General features: G+C 42.8%; 1 protein-coding gene across 1 annotated transcript in view; it reads right to left on the bottom strand.

Moving 5' to 3' along the window:
- Nucleotides 1–5,859: 5,859 nt before the first annotated feature.
- The window catches only part of abcc5 (ATP-binding cassette, sub-family C (CFTR/MRP), member 5), a gene marked incomplete at its 5' end in the record, with an annotated part of 53,159 nt that continues 40,001 nt past the window's right edge, over nucleotides 5,860–19,017 (bottom strand). Inside the window, 8 exons of the mRNA XM_079513710.1 lie at nucleotides 5,860–6,107; nucleotides 6,571–6,735; nucleotides 7,426–7,539; nucleotides 9,751–9,829; nucleotides 10,252–10,411; nucleotides 11,508–11,697; nucleotides 11,985–12,074; nucleotides 14,152–14,338. Coding sequence (XP_079369836.1) covers nucleotides 6,006–6,107; nucleotides 6,571–6,735; nucleotides 7,426–7,539; nucleotides 9,751–9,829; nucleotides 10,252–10,411; nucleotides 11,508–11,697; nucleotides 11,985–12,074; nucleotides 14,152–14,338 — 1,087 coding nt within the window. The 3' untranslated portion in view covers nucleotides 5,860–6,005. The remainder of the gene's footprint in view (nucleotides 6,108–6,570; nucleotides 6,736–7,425; nucleotides 7,540–9,750; nucleotides 9,830–10,251; nucleotides 10,412–11,507; nucleotides 11,698–11,984; nucleotides 12,075–14,151; nucleotides 14,339–19,017) is intronic.

The following is a 19,017-nucleotide window of genomic DNA, read 5'->3' as shown; positions in this document are numbered from 1 at the left end:
AATCAATGCATATTAAAGGGTAGGCGATGTAGCATTTTGGTGTTCTGTTCTGTTAGTCTAGGACCTGGCTAAAATATGTATGCACTTCATTTAGGAGAGAATATCTCAATTGTTCTTGGCTAATATGACCCCCGCGAACAACTTGGGAACTGTGAAAAATTCTCTATCCAGGGCGAAATACCCGAAATACCCCTTTTTAAAATGACCGCTAGTTCAAACATGGCTCTATTTTCTAAACTGTTGGAGCTACAGATTTTCTGAGGTGCTCAAAATGTTCAGAAAACTCATGTTTGTTGAATCCGTGCCCGAGCCAGCAACCCTGCAGGTCATCATAGTGGCCAAATCCAATATGGCCGCCAGTCCGCCACCTGGAAAAGGTTTTGTATACAACTTTTGAACCAGATGAGCTATGAATGCAAACTTGGTGTCTAAATCATGTTTTTTGACAATTAGAAACATTTTGGAATGCTTATCAGTATGACTGGGTGTGGCTGAACCTCTATTTTACCAGAGGTGGACAGAGTACTCGACCCCAGTACTTGAGTACAAATACGACCTGTTCAGATTTACTCCACTACACGTAAAAGTAGTTCAGTTAAAATGTTACTTGAGTAAGGCCTCACTCAGACCTTTACTGCATTGCTGTATGCTTGTTGGATGGATGTTGTGTAGTGTCATGGCCGCCCCAATGCATTTCCAATGGGAGTCACATGGTTTGACACAACATTTGTGTTGTATGAGGGGGAGGGGCGCAGTTGGAAATGCATTGGGGCGGCCATGACACTCACAGCATTCATACAACAAGCATGCAGCAATGCTACAAAGGTCTGAGTGAGGCCGGACATGCGCGGCTGTCGACCGTTTTGCGCTTAGGTGTGGAAACAGTGTCACACGGACAAAAACTGGAGTGTCAAGCAACGTTTAATTTGCACACGCAAGTGTGATAGCCTCGGTCCCAGGCATGCTCATCTCTCTGCGAAGAGAAAAGTGCAAGTGGGAACCCATCGTAATTTTTACTCGAGTCCAGATGTTTCCACCGACGGGCAAAGCCTGCATGGTGACGCGAGGTTAGTCCAGTTCAACGTGATCTAGTATGAGAGTGACCGTAGTGACGACACCCTAGCGTTGAGTCAAAGCCGTTGACTTCCATTGTAACAATGGAATGCGGATTCAGTGCCCATCGACTCGAGATCAAAGCGTGTCGCCACTCTCTTCGGTCCAGTTATGTAGCAGTCTTGCCAGCAGGTGTCAGTATTGGTCAATTACCACAATATCACAACTTTAAAATCAACATTACTTTTGATAATGGTTATAATCTGCTTTAGCCTTAGATTATTATCACTTCCATGACCCCCAGTTCTGTATGGGTGATTAGGCCACGGACCCCCATAGAGCCTATACTATAAACTACATGTATTGCTATAATGTTGGCAGCAAGTCTCTCACAACTCGCTGACGCACTGGACCAGGGCTAACTTCAAACCTAGAACACTAAACCCGGGTGATTTTCACCCAGATGATTATGTTTATATGATTTTCATAATGTTGTCTGAGGTGGGTTGATTGATTGATTGCTTGAAAATTGTATTCACATTTCACAGTATAGAATGGGTATATTTCAAACAAAGGCAATACAAAAACTGCTACGAGGATGAAACCAAAAGCACTTGACTTTAATTCATAGGGTCCTCCATTGGGGGGGGGGGGTCCTTGGGTGAGGATGGTCAGTGACATAAGGTATAGGTGTGTCCCTAGACTCCCTACCGTTGTAGTTTTCTTTCTTTTCTTTTTTTTTCTACAGGCAGTGTTCGGGTGAATTTCACCCGGGTTTAGTGATAGAGGGTGTCTATCACTAATAGGCATTTTTCTTTTTCACTGGACCATTCTCACATGTCCCAGGAATGGGTGGACCAAAGGATAAGTTCCCAGCTCCATCATTTTTTTAGGAATATTTACGCGCACACGCACGCACGCACGCACGCACACACGCACACACACACACACACACACACACACACACACACACACACACACACACACACACACACACACACACACACACACACACACACACACACACACACACACACACACACACACACACACACACACACACACACACACACACACACACACACACACACACACACACACACACACACACACACACACACACACACACACACACAGAGAGAGAGAGAGAGAAAGACAGACTCAACTGTAATCTTAAAATAGTTTTATTAACATTGTTTCAAAGCAGTATTACCTCCCTCCCCTGGCAGTTAGGACCTCATGCTAAGGCTTTTATAAAAATACTACAAATTACTGACAGGCAGGCAGACAGGCTGACAGACAGACAAACATGCTAACAGGCCTGTTAGGAGGTAACGTGTTTTCATTACAGAAACTTGGCCGGAGACTGAAGAAGACTAATTTATCTAATTTATCGCCAAACGGCGGTGTCACGCACTGCAAAACATCCGATATCGTTGTGGATGCTACATACTGTGATCTTGTATGTTCAATGTGTGACACCGGCGTACAGCTATAAGCATACATCGGTCTTAACTTTGACATTCTTATTCTGGTCCGTCTACTCTAAATACACTTTTTTACCAGCCTGCTAAAATATTTACAGTATAGGATTCGCAAATGATGGCTAGTTACCAGTTCAAGTATAGTGTACACAAAACAGCATTACTCAAGAGGTAATGTTGGACTCTGTACCTGTTCCATGTTAACTCCACTATTTGCCTTATATTTTGTCTCTGTCAGGTGGAAACCTCATATGTCTAAATGTTACTGTACTGTGATCGATCAAGTAGGGCATTCATTTACAAGTCAAGTTTAAAAGTTAGAACGTGGAGATAGGAGGTTTCTGCCCGACAGCACAGCAATGATTTACAACTTGAAACTCAACAGAAATGCATGTATGTTAATGTTATGTTGCTACACAGTAGAAACACGAGACCTGACATATAGACTAGATTCACTGATGGAACTGTTGTATCAACAGTTTAGTGACACACAGGAAGCACACATGTGTCATGTCACAACTGTCATTTAGAATGAAGCAGCTGTTGTTGGTCCTGGGTGGGTGGGTTTGTTTTTATTTTTCTTATTTCTTTGACACTATGTACTGTATATTCATGTCGTGTATCCTGTTTTTGTTTTACAAATATAGTGCGCATGGTTTAAGGTGTTTTTCCACACATTTTAACCACTTAAAGATGAGCTGAAAAAAATTGAACTGGGACCACCCAAAATAATCATATTTGAACGGAGTACTCCACACCCTGACAAGCACCTGAGCCATTACATGTTTGACTCTGTTTCACAGATATGAAAATAGCAGATCTACAAGCTCAAATTGTGAGCTTGTGGGTCGGCGTTGTGTTTCTATCTGACAAGTGTGGGTTCCAACTTTGGGCATGTCATTCTACCGAGGTGAAAAGCTTAAAAAGAAGTTGTATAGTGAAGTTTTGCACAACATACAACACAGTTGTGTGATTAAGATGAGATAATGCTCAAGTGGTTAATTGATTATTTGATATTTACATTTTCTTTACCATAAGAAAACGCACTACTCGACAATTCAATTAATCGTAAAAGTAATCGACAGAAGAATCACTAAGAAAATAGTTCATAGCTGCAGCCCTATGGTTCAGGGTTATCATTACATAAACATCATTAACATGCATGGATTATACATGTATATTTTCATGAAAAAGTGAAATTATTTAAACACTACAGCAAAATACCTTCAGTAATAATCTTAATCAAAATAAGATAACATTCGTGCTAGGCTTAGCAATTAATAAATGAAACAAAATATTGCAAAAAATATAAATAAAACGTAATTCAGTGTATGTCAACGAGAGATAAGGTAGGGACAAACAGCAGTCACTAGGGAGGGACAAACAAAATTACCATCCGATTTCGACTGGATTCATATATCACTTTAAAAAACAATCCTTTTATAAAAAGGAGGCTCTGTCTCCTTTATGGAAAAACACCACACAGACAAAAATATATTACACATATTTCACATGAAAATATATTTTGGACCGTAAAAATATACTTTGGCCGGTCAAGACATATTTTCACTGAATTTTTTTTTTGTTTTGTTTCATTTGACAGTTTTTGTATATTTAGAAACTGTACGACATCAAGTTCCTGATTCCTTCACGAGTAAGAAAGCAAAATAATGATAATTGGAGCTAGAACTACAATATGCACACTCGGTTTATATACACACTCTACTAGGGTTACATGTAAGACCAGTTTATAAGACCAGGTTATACTGCACTATAGGGTTATATCATGGTAAGACCAGCTTTATGGTATATAATAAACAGACTATACTGGATTTATCTACAGATTAGGTTTATATATCTCTGCTGTCGGGAAGAAACCACCTGACTCCAAAATGTAATTTTTTTAGGAAATGAAAAATATATTTTTTTCAGGAAATGAAGAAAACCTTATATTTTTAAAACAAAGCAATACCGCCTCATCAAAGTTGGTTTTGTGACTTTATGAATTGTCAATTACTTGCATGAGAGGGGGAGAGGTGGTGGAGTTAGTTGCTTTAGCACTACAGACAGTTTGAGCCGAGGGTCCAATGGAGTTAAGAGGTTTTGTCCGAAGCACGTTTTACTACTTTTTTTATTACATTGGTTTTATATTGTTTTAACCAACACACAGACGTAAAGGGTGTTCAATAGGACTGATTTATGCAAAAATAATAATAATCAAGAATCTCAAAAATGGAGTTAGGTCGTTTCCTCCCGACAGCAATGAAAATATACAGTACAAAGGTTTATATACCTACAGTACTAAGGTTTATACAATACTAGGTTTATATCCTGTATAGACTAGGTTAACATGAAGACCAGACGTACATACAGATTAGGTTTATAGAATAGGTTTTTATTGACTGTGTTTGCATACTAGGTTTACTTTATATACAGCCTATGTTTATGCTGTATAGGTTTATACTGTATAGACTAGGTTTATACAGTATGTAGACTAAGTTTATATTGTGTATATATAGACTAGGTTTAGGCAGATAGTTTATTTTCTATTTCCTTTTATGAATGCTCAATTCTGAATGGTCAACCACTTTCTTTAGCTGAAGCAATGAGATATTTTGAAACCCACAAAATATTTTTTGTTGTTACACTTTGTGTCAAGTTATTGATTGTTGTACTTAAGTACCATGTAATAAGCAGTATGAACAGTGTGGTCATTATTGAGAATTATTACATGGCTTGGTTGAATGCTTGATTCTGATTGGTCAATCGCTGAATTCAGCGGTGTGTTATTTCTTGATAACAGACCGCTCCGCTCTATAACAGACCGCTGCCTAATCAAACCCTCTGAGCACCAGCTGCGTGGCTGCGCCCACTTGATTTACTGCCGTTTCCAACATGACAGCCATGTAAACACACACACACACAAACTGTGACACACAATGTAATTTACAGCTAAACATTGCTCTCAAAAATGTTTTTGAAAACATTTGAGCGAGAAATAGACAAAGCAGTACCCGAAAATGGATTCTATTTGATCAACTTACTTCCTTGTTTTCTGACAGTGCTCCAGCCCTGCAGCTGGGTAGACACAGCCAGCGTGAACTTATGGAATACTTTTTTTGTTTTTGTTTGTTTTGGGTCAATTTATTAATTTATGTTAGGTAGCCATGTAATAAGCGGGATAATATCTGGCTAGGTGGTCATTGTCCGGATATAATTCACCTTCAGGGTCAATTATCTCCCGACAATGACCACCTAGCCAGATATTATCCCTTACATAATGTACAGTGCATATGCTCTAAGTATAAAGTGGTGTGGATATATGGTAATTATGATAAATGAAACTGAATACTGACGTGTGTGGATGTCTTCACATCACAGCTCTGGTGGCTTCAGGTTCCACTGTCTGTCATCGCCTCGTTCATACTGGACACTCCATCCTTGTTCTCCTCCTCCTCCTCCTCATCCTCATCCTCTGACAGATATCTTGTTCTCCACAGCAGCCATCATGGCACACAGTCTGGAGTTCTCATTGGCCAGCAGCTTAGCGGGCTCGTCAAACTCCACCACCTGAGCCAATCAGATAAGGAGACAGGACATACATTTTAAATTACCTTTATGCAATTTGGTCTACATCTACATCCTACTATACATACGTGTGTAAATGGCGCATTTATATAGCGCCTTTATCCAAGGCACTTTACATAGATTACTTTCACCCATTCATACACCAATGACTTCGACACTAACTCTGGGGAAGCCCGGGATCGAACTTCCAGCTGCTCTTCCGGTCACTCTACCCCTGAATCAATGCCACTTGTTTGTTTTAACTCCTGCAACCCCTTATGCTATACCTTATGATGCTACTGAGTTTTATTCCAATATGTATTATACTGTATGTAATGTAAATGTATGTATGTATGTATTACTGATTAATTGAGTACAATGGACCACAATGTTAACATTATGTGTTGTTAACCTTTTCAAAAAAGGTTATTGAACTTGTGTGACATTGAATTTACAGCACCCTGACCTGTCCCTGGCTGAGGACGATGATTCTATCTGAGTTGAGCACGGTGTGGAGGCGGTGGGCGATGGTCAGAGTGGTGACGTCCTCAAAAGACGTCCTTATTGTCTCCTGAATCAGAGCGTCCGTCTCTGCGTCCATTGCTGCCGTGGCCTCGTCAACAATCAGAACCTGGGAGGAACAGTTACAACAGGGGTGGGTAACTTTGACGATGGAGTGGGCCACTATATTTCCACCGCATATTACTCCCCAGGCCGCCAGTTGCCCAAGGATGAGTTACAATACACCTTGTATACACCTTATTTACCTGATGTACTGTAAGTAAAGTTATATCTATGTTAAACTGAAACTGTCTACCCTAACCATATGGCTCAGGGTAGAAGACTGGGTTAAGGTGTGTAGGAGGCTTAACCATGACTAACAATAACCTAATCTAAAGCCCAAACCACACCAAAGGGTCGGGTCTTTTAAGGTCAACCACTCCAATGCAACTCCTTGCAACTCAATGAGTTGCATTGGCATGGTATACCTTAAAAAAACGTTTTGTCCCGACCCGGCCATTTGGTGTGGTTTGGGCTTAAACATGACTGAATATGGGAAACCATCAGCAAAAAAAAAGGAAAAAACAGCACCATCTGCTGTTTGTTGTTAACAGGACGTTGGCCCATTTGGTACCCCTTGAGCCCTCCTCGCATTTCATTCCTTCTAACAACAATGTACACGCATTCTCAATGCCCCTGCCGACAGACTCAATAGCTGTTCTTGAGAGATTAACCATGACCTATGACTTACCTAATGATTACTTAGCCATAACCTACCAAAACGTAACCTACCAGAGCTGCAGGTTAAAGCTCATCCTACCTTACACTGTCTGAGCAGAGTTCTGGCCACACACAGCAGCTGTCTCTCTCCAACAGAGAAGTTCTCTCCATTCTCCACCACTTCAGAGTCCAACTTCAGAGGCAGCTGAGACACCTAGGACACAAGGATAGGAGACAGACCATATAGGCAGGTAATAGGACACAAGGATACAGAGACAGACCATATAGGCAGGTAATAGGACACATGGATAGAAAACAGTCCATAAGGGCAGGACTGTCTACCTCCCCCCATCATGTTTCCACCACTTTTAAGTACCAGTTGTACTGTATATCTACCCCCCCGTGATGTCGGACATCACACAAGTGTCATTTTCTTTTTTTATGTTAAAAAAGGTTCCCCTCCTATGTTAGCCTCGGTCCCAGGCTTACTTATCTGCGAAAAGAAAAGCCTGGTCACAACGTAAGGCAGAGAAGCTATCGGCGGATGTATCCTCCGGAACATCCGTCAGATGTATTTCCCCCGGGTACGATATTTTCCCGACCAATCACAACACTTGTTTAATTCGCGGAGAATGTAAACTCATTTTCTAAAGCATCAACGTCATTTCCTTGGGCGATACTTCCGCTAAAATCCCGCAACTTCCGCCCAAACAAATGATAGTCTTTTACAGCATAGGTCTTGCCCAGGGTGCTCCTGTGTCCAGCTATGAAACATTGTCCTAACACAAACATTGAATTCCATTGACAATGAATGGCCAACATTGAAGACAAAAGTGAGGATGCAAATTGTGATTGGCCGGAATGGGATGATGAATAATGATGAATGATGATAAGAGCGCCCCTCACTTCTCACAGGTGTGATTTTTCGCCTATATCCAGCTTTTGGTGTGTGTGCACAAACTTTGTCCTACACAAACTAACTAACACAAATTAAATTCCCTTTGACAATGAATGGACAATTTTACGTCATAGTGTCTGAGAAAAAAGACATACAGCTACTGTATATCTTGCACCACCCCTTACCCCTTATCCCATAACGTATTTGCCATTTTTTACTATTTTAAAACATTTTAAAATAGTTAAAATAGCTGATCTACAAGCTCACACTGTCGAGTTGAACAATTTTCAAATGTTTTAAAATTGTAAAAAAAAAAAAGAAAAGGCAAATAAGTTAAATAATCTTTTTTGCCGACAGCGGTATTTGCGCCTAGAGGTGTGGTCATGGGCGTGTTGGCACGCTTTCCCCTAAATTGCTATTTTGGTCAAACACATTTGACCGTATGCCAAATTAGTTTGGTAAAGAGCGGCGTGCACCGCGCCTCAATGGAGATGTCCGCGGAGTGCAGGGCAGGCTGCGTCATCTCTCCTTATTCTCCTATGCATCTCTTTGTAATTTTCCTATAATCAGCAGAATTGAGTGCCTGCCACTTCCTTGTGTCCATTGTGTTTATATAATTGTATAGTCAAATAAGTTATTTGTGCCAGGCGTGGGCGTGCGCGATTCCATTTGCTCATTCAGTTCATCACCCCATAGCAGCAAATGGGGTTTAATGATGTCTAAATCCGAACTTTCCGAACTTTCCTTTTCGCTTCATACCGTTCCGTAGAGACGGTCTACACGCAAGATTTGAGCGAGTTGTGATTCAATGAAAAGACGAGTGTTCTTGGCTCTGTGCGGGTGGAGAACAGGGGGGGTACAGCACAAGTGAGACTTCAAGGCAGCAGCGGGCTTAGGCTATGAAGCAATAGAGCACTAACGGGCAACGCATAAGGGATCTATTAAAGGCAATGGGACGTGGACTGGTGATTGGTCTAATTGTGTAACGCCCAAACCACACCTATGCATAATATAACGGGTAACGGAGGTGTTTAAGGGATTTAGACAGGTTACCAAAATACCAACTTTAGTGGGGGAACACCCTTTCCCTACTCCTAAATCCCCAAATAGTGGCTTTAGGAAGATGAGACAAAAATGGAGCCCATTGTTCCTGATCTCTGAGTGTAGGAGTGAAGCCAGCAGCAGGGGGAATTATCAGGGTGGAGATAGCAGCTCTGAGCGTGCTGCTTAGGCACTAGGACTAGGACTGGATAAACAGAACATTAAGAGATTAAAAAAGCATTACACATTGACCACGTTTATACCCTGCATGAAATGATATGGACAGAATGCATGCAGCAAAGTAGGCTGAACATATTTATGGTTCTGTGTGATGTTCTGATCGCTTGTAGGGGGTCAGCTGTACAGTCAGATGTGCAGTGTTCGTCGTCATATAATAAACAGTGAATCTTCAGTGAGTATAATGAGCATTGTATAACGTGCGTGCGTGCGTGCGAGCGTGCGTGCGTGCGTGCGTGTTTTACTCACACACTCTTTCATGTGTGTTCTCTCCAGCGCATCCCAGATCTTGTCTTCCTGGTATTGGTTAGAAGGGTCCAGATTTGACCTAAAAAACAAACGAGCCAGTTTGTTTTGAAATGCTAGCCTTTCAAAACATAACATATTCATCTATGAATAATCTAATTCAGTCATTATATCCGGGACCCCAATCTGTAAAAAATAAAACCCTGTAGAGAGCAATCATTTTAGCGGGGGACCTCCTGGAAGTGGTGGTTCCCAAACCTTTTAGCCTGTGACCCAAAAGACAAATGTTATGTCTCCCCGTAACCCAAAATAGTGAAAATAGCAGATCTACAAGCTATTGAACTTGTAGATCGCTGTGAAAAAAGAAATTGAAACTGTTTTAAATTCATGAAACGTTTTTTGAAAATGTTTCGAAATTATAATAACAAATGGGTCCCGACCCACCGTTTGGGAAACGTTTGCTCTAGGACACCACGTTGAGAACCAGCCCCAACCCCTGCATACCTGATGGTTCCGCTGAAGAGGATTGGCTCCTGCGGGATGATTGACAGCTTGCTGCGAAGGTCGGCCAGGCCGATGTCACAGATGTTGATGCCGTCGATCTTTATGGAACCTCCGCAAGGCTCGACCAGACGAAACAGCACCACGCCCAGAGACGATTTACCTAGAGAGAGAGAGAGAGAGACATGGTTTATCAAGGACCTTTTTGAGGGGCGCTAGCCCCAACTATATCCAGCTTTTGGTGTCTGTCCACAAACTTTGTCCTACACAAACATTACATTCCCATTGACAATGAATGGAGAATTTTACGTCATAGTGTCTGAGCAAATATTTTACGTCATGATGATGTACGATGATAAGAGCGCCCCTCACTTCACACAGGTGTGATTTTTAATTTCTCAACCTATATCCAGCCACTAAAGGCCTATTCATACTCCAGTTTCAGGTGATAAGGTGAGCACCGAAACAGTGGTTACACTGGTTAGTAAAAACAGAGAGATGTGTTTGAGTAAGCGGTGAAGTGCTTACAGTGACGCCATGTTGTAGTTTTCGGTGGTCACCTTATCACCTAAAACTGGAGTATGAATAGGCTTTAAGCCCCCACCCTCCCATCCTTCAAAACCACCACCTCTTCAATGTTGCTTTCCCTAGCTAACTTGCCTGTTTTACTGTTCCACTGTTTTAATTGATTGATTGATTTAATTGATTCTATAGACATACCCTCGTAATAGAGTTGATTATTTTTGTAAAGCGTCTTTGGGTACTTATTATCTTCATATAATTGGTCCTCACTAATGCTCATTATAAGATTTCTGTCTACTCGCTCTGTGTCTCATAGGAGGGCTGTGTCCTGCCAGGGACATCATCTCTGTGTCTCATAGGAGGGCTGTGTCCTGCCAGGGACATCATCGTTAGGCACAATAGGCAGGTCTCGCTCTGTGTCTCATAGGAGGGCTGTGTCCTGCCAGGGACATCATCGTTAGGCACAATAGGCAGGTTTGGTGATTTCAAACAAGATTTCAAACTTGTTTTAATGCTTTTTTAATGCAAGAACACTGGATATTCTATTTCAGCAAGTAAATTGTCCAGGAATCTCCACCGATGCACCTCGCAAACAAGTATAAATCAGGTACAATGCTCGCTGTGTATTTTTGTACTTTTTCTGTCTTCCCTGTGTATTTTGGGTTTCTTCCTGAAAGCTGAAAGCCTTTGAGGCAAAAGGTCCAATGGAAATACACTGTATAGAGTGTATAGTATACCTGAGCCGGTGCGTCCGACAATGCCGACCTTCTCTTTGGGTTTGATCCTACAGGACAGTCTCTTCAGGACCAGGGGCAGGTTGTCACGGTAACGCATCTCCGTGTCCTCAAACACCAGCTCCCCCTGCTGGGGCCAGTCACAGGGCGGGGCGCGGTTCTTTATGCGAGCAGGAGCCTCCAAAGACAACGACTGAAAACACATACATACATTACATGCATACACTTCTTAGAGCTGTAAAATGATTCATCTTTAAAGTCACAATAATCTTTAACCCATTTAGACCTGAGGACGATAAAAAAAAAAGTATTCTAAATCCTAACAGTTTTCAGAAAAACCTATGTTTCTGTCAGTGGTGCTCAACCCTTTTTCATGTCAAGGACCCCCAGAATTATCTGTATTTGGCCACAGACGCCCATCTGAAAATGAAAATATGTTGTTCCAGGGACCTCCCAGAAGCTGCAGGTACAGTGCTGTACCTGTATATAGTGGTGTATTCTCTCTACGGAAGTGAAGCGAGCTTCTGTCTCTGATGCCAGCCTCACAGTGAACTGGAACAGTCCTGTCAACTATACACGCACGCACGCACGCGCGCGCACACGCACGCACGCACGCACGCACGCACACAAACACACAAGAATTGCTATCATAACCAACACATGACATTTTTATTGGCTTTTTCTTTTTCCTATACCACATGAAGCCAATGGCAAAATTCCACATCAACTTTTCTATTCCACTGTACTCTGTTATATTGATTCCTATTGTGCTGTTTACTTTCTATGTAGTTTACCTTTAAGCCTTGCATGTGTAATGGAGACCAATGTTCCTTTGCCTAATTAGTAACTCTCCTCACCTGGTAGCCTCACCAGGGTATTTCATAGGTGATTAGTTTGGTCAGAGTCAGTTCAGTTCAAGCCAGCACACTGTCAAGAGCTCACTCACTGGCAGTGAGTCACTGCATGTTGAGTTAACCCTTTCTCTCAGGCCTTGGACAGGATAAGTCTGTAAGTTTGTGTTAATTGTTAAACTTTATGGCTCTTAAAGCATATCTTAGCTCTTAAAACAATATGCTTGTAAGTTGGTTTGATCATTTCTAAAAGGTTTTGTAATTTGATTCATTGAATGCAATTAGTACAGTGAGTACATGTTATTTTTGTAAGCTTGTGTGATGCATAAAAAGGACTAATGTTTTGGGTTATGATTGTACTGTATTTGACACAATTGTCTGTTTTCTGTTTTTCTGTATTGCAGTTTTACAAATTTAAGTTATCACCAGTAAAGAACCTAAGCCAAGTCACTGCTTTTTGGAGCTTTATTGGGAACTTTGTTAGCTGTCTGCCAAGCCATACAGACTGTACACCAAACGTATAGTAAGGGCAGAACACCTATCACATAACATATCCAGACGGTATTTGTCGTCGGTTAGGGGACTGACAAACTGTAAATAAATTAAATCATCTCGGGGCTCTAATTGCAACTCTTTCACTCTCATGTATAATGTTAAATTCTTAAAAAGGTGGTTCCATTTTCGGGTACTGCTTCGTCTATTTCTCGCTCAATGTTTAGCTGTAAATGACATTGTGTGGCCGTTTACATGGCTGTCATTTTGGATTGGAAACCGCAGTAAATCAGCGGAGCGCAGCCGCGCAAGCTGGTGCTCCGAGGGTTTGATTAGGCATCGGTCTGTTATAGAGCGGAGCGGTCATTATCCAGAAATAACAGACCAATCAGAATCAAGCATTCAACCAAGCCATGTAATATTATAACATGGTGTATGACAGTAGTGACCTGTACAGCGTAGGATATTATAACATGGTGTATGACAGTAGTGACCTGTACAGCGTAGGATATTATAACATAGTGTATGACAGTAGTGACCTGTACAGCGTAGGATATTATAACATAGTGTATGGCAGTAGTGACCTGTACAGCGTAGGATATTATAACATGGTGTATGACAGTAGTGACCTCTACAGCGTAGGATATTATAACATAGTGTATGACAGTAGTGACCTGTACAGCGTAGGATATTATAACATAGTGTATGGCAGTAGTGACCTGTACAGTGTAGGATATTATAACATAGTGTATGACAGTAGTGACCTGTACAGCGTAGGATATTATAACATGGTGTATGACAGTAGTGACCTGTACAGCGTAGGATATTATAACATAGTGTATGACAGTAGTGACCTGTACAGCGTAGGATATTATAACATAGTGTATGACAGTAGTGACCTGTACAGCGTAGGTGTCATATCTGTCTGTTGTATACTTTTATTATGTAGTCATGTCCTAGTGTTTCCTGTTTTCCCTAGTTACTGTTTCCTGTGTTGTCTCACCTCCCTGTGATTACTAGTTTTCTCCACCTGTGTCCTGTTAGTCTCCCAGCCTATCCCAGTGTTGATTGTAGTTCTGTTGCACCTGTGTTTAGTCTATTTAAACCTCCCTGTGTTCAGTGTTTCCTTGCTAGATTATAAATTTATGTTATGGTGTGTCCAGCCCGTGTATGTCCTGTGTTAGTCAATAAATATCAATTGAACTTCATCTGCCTGCCTTCCTGTGTGGTTCTGCACTTGGGTCCAACACTTGTCTCATGCCGTGACAGTAGGATATTATAACATAGTGTATGGCAGTAGTGACCTGTACAGCGTAGGATATGGCCAGGCCGGCGTATGGCGGGGCCACGCGGCCGTGCATCAGCAGCACCAGCACACCTGTGATGCAGATGAGAGACACGCTGATCACATCCAGCCTGACGGCGAGCCAACGCACCGCACAGCTCCACACGTACAACACCGACTGGTTCACATCCAGCAGCTCCTGGTACCTGAGATACACACACGCATGCACGCACACATCAAACCATCAGGTCAAAATATAGAGGGTATGCGTGTGATCACCATACCCGGAAGTTATGCGCGAACGCCTACTGAGTGGCAAACAACTACGTTCTGGCCTTGACGGCCCATATGTCCAAACAGAAATCTGATTGCATACCCTCTATTGTTAGTTGTGATGAATCCTACAGATCTATTCCACAACCATCCCTACAGACCAAATTACAAATAATGGGAGCTCGTACAACTTTCACCCAATTCATATTTTATAATTTTTCTTTTTTCCTTGACCACAAAGTTAAATGTAATTTACATAGCATGTTATTTAGACAGACGTCTAAATCTACAGACGGTTCATTGTTTACCTGGTATCCTATAGTTTCAATATACCTGTCAAGCTATCTAGTGTATTTTGCAGTTTCCCTGCTTGAAAGGGATGGTACAGACCATAGGGAGATTTTAACTGGGTTTCACTCATACAATGACCACACAGTTTCCTTCTTTTTACTCTTCTTTACTTTGTTTGTAGTTGAGTACAGTTGTACAGGCATGGGCATTGAGTAAGCAAGGCAGTAAGGTGAAAAACCTTAAAGGGAAAATAAAAAAGAACTATTGTAAGTATAATGCACATTAAATCAATACACAATACACATACTTTGCATATCTGTTTTAAACACCTGTAAATATCATTCTTACTTAGTAGTGTCTCTTAATCAACTCATTTCTAAATCAATTCATTTCTACTCAATTCGTTTTTAAACTGTTTTTAAACATAATAAACTCGTGAAATGTAAATTAAATAAACTGAATTAATTAGTATCATTGAACCGTTTTTATCAACCAACAATCAATTCAAATGTATTTTAAATCAATAATCATGTTCATGTCCAATTGGCCATCATGTTTCCTTTGACTTCTAGTCATCACACAACAACAACAAACAATAACAAGTGTCCATGAACTGGCATGCAACCGGCATGATCTGTAAACAAATAAACAGTTCTCTCTCACCGGCTGTCTCTCCAACTTTTATATGGCTGCACCGTTCTGCTGTGATGTTTCAGTGTGTGTGTTGCTCCTGTTTGGATCCACACTGTGGTTTCTCATGGAGGTTTGTGTAGGATTTTATCTTTCCTCCTCTCTTCCTGTGTTTGGCCAACGCCCTACTCTCAGGTGCAGTGAATGCACTGACGCTGATTAGTCAGGCAATTGGGGAGTGATTGAGTGACAATCAGCTGAGTGTCAGTGGCAATGAGTGTCAGTCATGATGTTAACCCTTTGCTCTCCATTTCTCCAAGTTGACTTCACACCTCCCACTCGACCTTCCAGTGGAAACATCTGGGAGGTCGCACGTTACAGAGGCAAACTTCTTCCGGTTTGTTCTGCTCTTCAGTGGGAAGCAGGACGACCAGTCGCCTGACGTCTCTGTGAAGCACTGTTGCTGGGATCTCGAGTTTGAGTTTGTTAGACATTCTGTGGTTTGCTTTTGCTGTGGCAGGCCTAGTGACAGGAACTGGGTAGCTTGGGAAGGTTCTGATGTTGACATCCCTCACAATTCCTTTGCTGTCTGAGTTGACACTGACCACTCTTGCGATCCTGAATTGACCCCTCAGGGCGTTTTGGTCCGCCATCCAGACTATGTCACCGACTGCGACGTTCCTCTTGGCTGTGTGCCACTTGTTTCTTACGAATAGGTTAGGACCAGCTAGTTGACTCCAGTGCCTCCAGAACTTGTTAACTTGCGCTTGCATCTCGTTAAGCCTTTTGTAGGGATAGTCACTGAAGTTAAAAGTTCTCACATCTCCACTCTGCGATGCTCGTCCGAGCAGGAGACAGTTTGGAGTGATGAACTGAACGCTGTCTTTCCGGCTCTGTGTCCTGGCGTCAATTGGTCTTTCATTCGCAAGATTAGCTGCCATGTAGAGAGTTGTTTGGAATTCACTCCACCTTAGCCCTGTCTCTCCTCCGAGACTCTGCAGCGCTCTTTTGACGATGCGCACAGCAGCTTCTGCAGCACCGTTCCGGTGTGGGGAATCGGCTGGATGAATTTTCCATGTCCATTCTGTGCCATTCTTGGCAGCTCTCTCTTCGAGGGTAGCTTTGTCAAGATTGGCAAGGAATCGGTACTGTTCTTCTAGGACTGGCTTTGCCCCTACTAGGTTGGTACCCGGATCTGACCAGATCTTCTGTGGATGACCTCTTAGCGCTGTGAACCTCTGGTAGGCAAACAGGAAACTTTCCGTGGACTGAGAGTTTACGAGCTCTGTGTGAATAGCTCTGGAGGCCATACAACAGAACACAACACCCCAAACCTTCAGTGACACTCTTTTCTTGACATCATCTCTGACTTGGTATGGTCCGAAGAGGTCTACTGTCGTGAATTCGAAAGGGGCAGCTGGTTCAGTTCTCTCTGGGGGTAGGTCACCCATTATTTGCTGGCATCTTTTTGCTTTTGTTTTTCTGCAGTGGATGCAGTTTTCGACCACTCTTTGAGCAATCCTCCGGCCCTTCACGACCCATGCTCTTCTTCTCCTCATCTTGAGCAAGGTCCCGGCCACTCCATCGTGGTTCTCCTCGTGGGCTTCTCGTGCTAGTAGCGTCGACACCCAGGCATCATACGGCAAGATAGGGACAGCAACTTTGTCTTCCTTGAAGATCTGCATACGACCCCCACAGACCAACAAACCAGTCTCTTGGTCTTTGTATACTGCCAGCCTGTCTGTCGTTGTGCTTGGGAAGGATGCACCTTGCTGTGCCGCGAGAAAGATGTCTCTCAGGGCGTCTTCTCTCTTGCACCGAGATGACTTGTGAAGTTGATACTGCCTCCCACTTTGGACTGTTGGCAGTTTGCTTTCCAACTTTAATGAACTTTTTCGCTGCTCTCCAAATCCAAGCAACTGTCTTTATGAGTCTGCTTAGGTTGCTGAACCGCTTGACATCCACAAGGTTTTGGACAGCTGATCCTCCTGCTGCTGGCCTCTTTTGTTGTGTTTGGGTTTGAGTTGGTTCCTGATCCTGCTTTGGTTCTGATGGCTTTTCTGCTTTGTCATCCTTTGGATCTGACGGCAGTTGTGCCTTGGCCTTTGCTCTGGTCAGTGCAGCAACAAATGCCTTCTTTTGCGGTCTGTTGACGCTGTCTTTGGCCACCAGGCCAACTGGATCATATAACCTTGAGACTTGACTCAGGAGGTCCCTCCTTGTCAAAGGGTTTGGGGTTTGCGCTCTTACTTGGTCTAGTAGAAGATCTTGGCCAAGTCGCATCTTCTTTCTCCTTGAGAAGTTGATAGATGACATGACATGGAGCTTATCTTCCTTCACAAGGTAGCCCAGACCAAGCGCTTTATTATCCTCGTCCCTCATCTGATTCGGGAGGACCATGTTTACTTTGGTCTTACTTGCTTCGTTGTCGCTCTCCTTCCTCCCACTTTGGCCTGAGAAGACCCAAGGCTTCCCTTCTTGAGGGGTCTTGCTCTGGGGTGCTGTTGGTGAGCTCTTCATATTTCACAGCTGCTGCTCTCATTGATCTTGCAAAGTGCGTCTTTGACATATGAGCTGACACTTCAACCTCCTCAAACAGTTTGGGGTGTGTTCCTCCAACTGTTTTCCCGAGTGGTCCATCCCACAGTACGAGGTCTCCCACGACTCTGACTCGCTGAGGAGCTAGCTGGCCTTCTCTGTGGCTAATGAGAAGTTCGACTCCTTTGGGCCTCACAAGCTCATCAAGAGGTACGTCTGGGAAGAATGGCTGCAGCTGTTCAGGTGTCACACTTTTGTGGACGTCTGCAATGTTGTCTAGCCCATAGCAAACCAGCTGATGTGCTCTTAGTGTGCCCTTGGGAGTGGATACACGGATCTTGAGGAGATAGCGCTTTGTCTTTACTTGGACCTTCATCCCACCAACTCCATGGACAACGAGCATGATGTCTTCACTCTTTAGATTCAGACGGCTTGCCGCTCTGTGAGTGATGTAATTCGTGTCAGATGCTAAGTCGATGAGTGTCCCGACCTTCTGTCCGGCATTAGCTGTGACGACAAGTAGCATCATGATCACTGGAAGCTCTTGCATTCCATTCTTTATCAGTAGACTCTGCTGGTCATTTGAGGTTTTGAATACTCTGGAGGCAACGTTTGAGAAAACCTCCCTGCACTGCTTTGCTAGGTCTGGTGGGAGATTTTTGATGAACTCCTCTTGAACCTCTGTGTACTTATTTCTGCCTTTATCCTTTTCAGATTTGACTGCAGACCTCTTTGACACAGATTTGGGACAGAGGTAGAAGTGATGCTCAGGCCCCTGCTCGTCTTGGCAGTCTTGGTTTCTGCATAGAAAGCCAGGTTTGCAGGGCGACTGGTCTTCGTGCACCTCAAGACATCTTGTACATGCACCCAGTTTCTTCACTGAAGCCTTCTTCTCTGCTGCATCCAGAGCCTTGAACTCGTTGCAGAAATACAGCTTCTTCTTGTGTTTGGCATCGCCGCAGACTACACAGCCTTGGTCATCAGCTGCTTTTGTAGACTTGGTTCTGGCACTTTTCTGCTCATTTCTGGTGTCTTTCCAACTGGTGTCTTTCTTCCAACTTGGCTTACTTGGCTCCTCATCTTGTAGCAGCTCGAGCTCCTCATAGATGGTCTCCTGCTGCTTGAGGAATGCTAAGAGATGGTCAAACCTTTC

Source organism: Electrona antarctica (genome assembly GCF_951216825.1).
Source record: "Electrona antarctica genome assembly, chromosome: 11".
NCBI lineage: Eukaryota > Metazoa > Chordata > Actinopteri > Myctophiformes > Myctophidae > Electrona > Electrona antarctica.
This window is presented reverse-complemented; position numbering and strand designations above follow the sequence as displayed.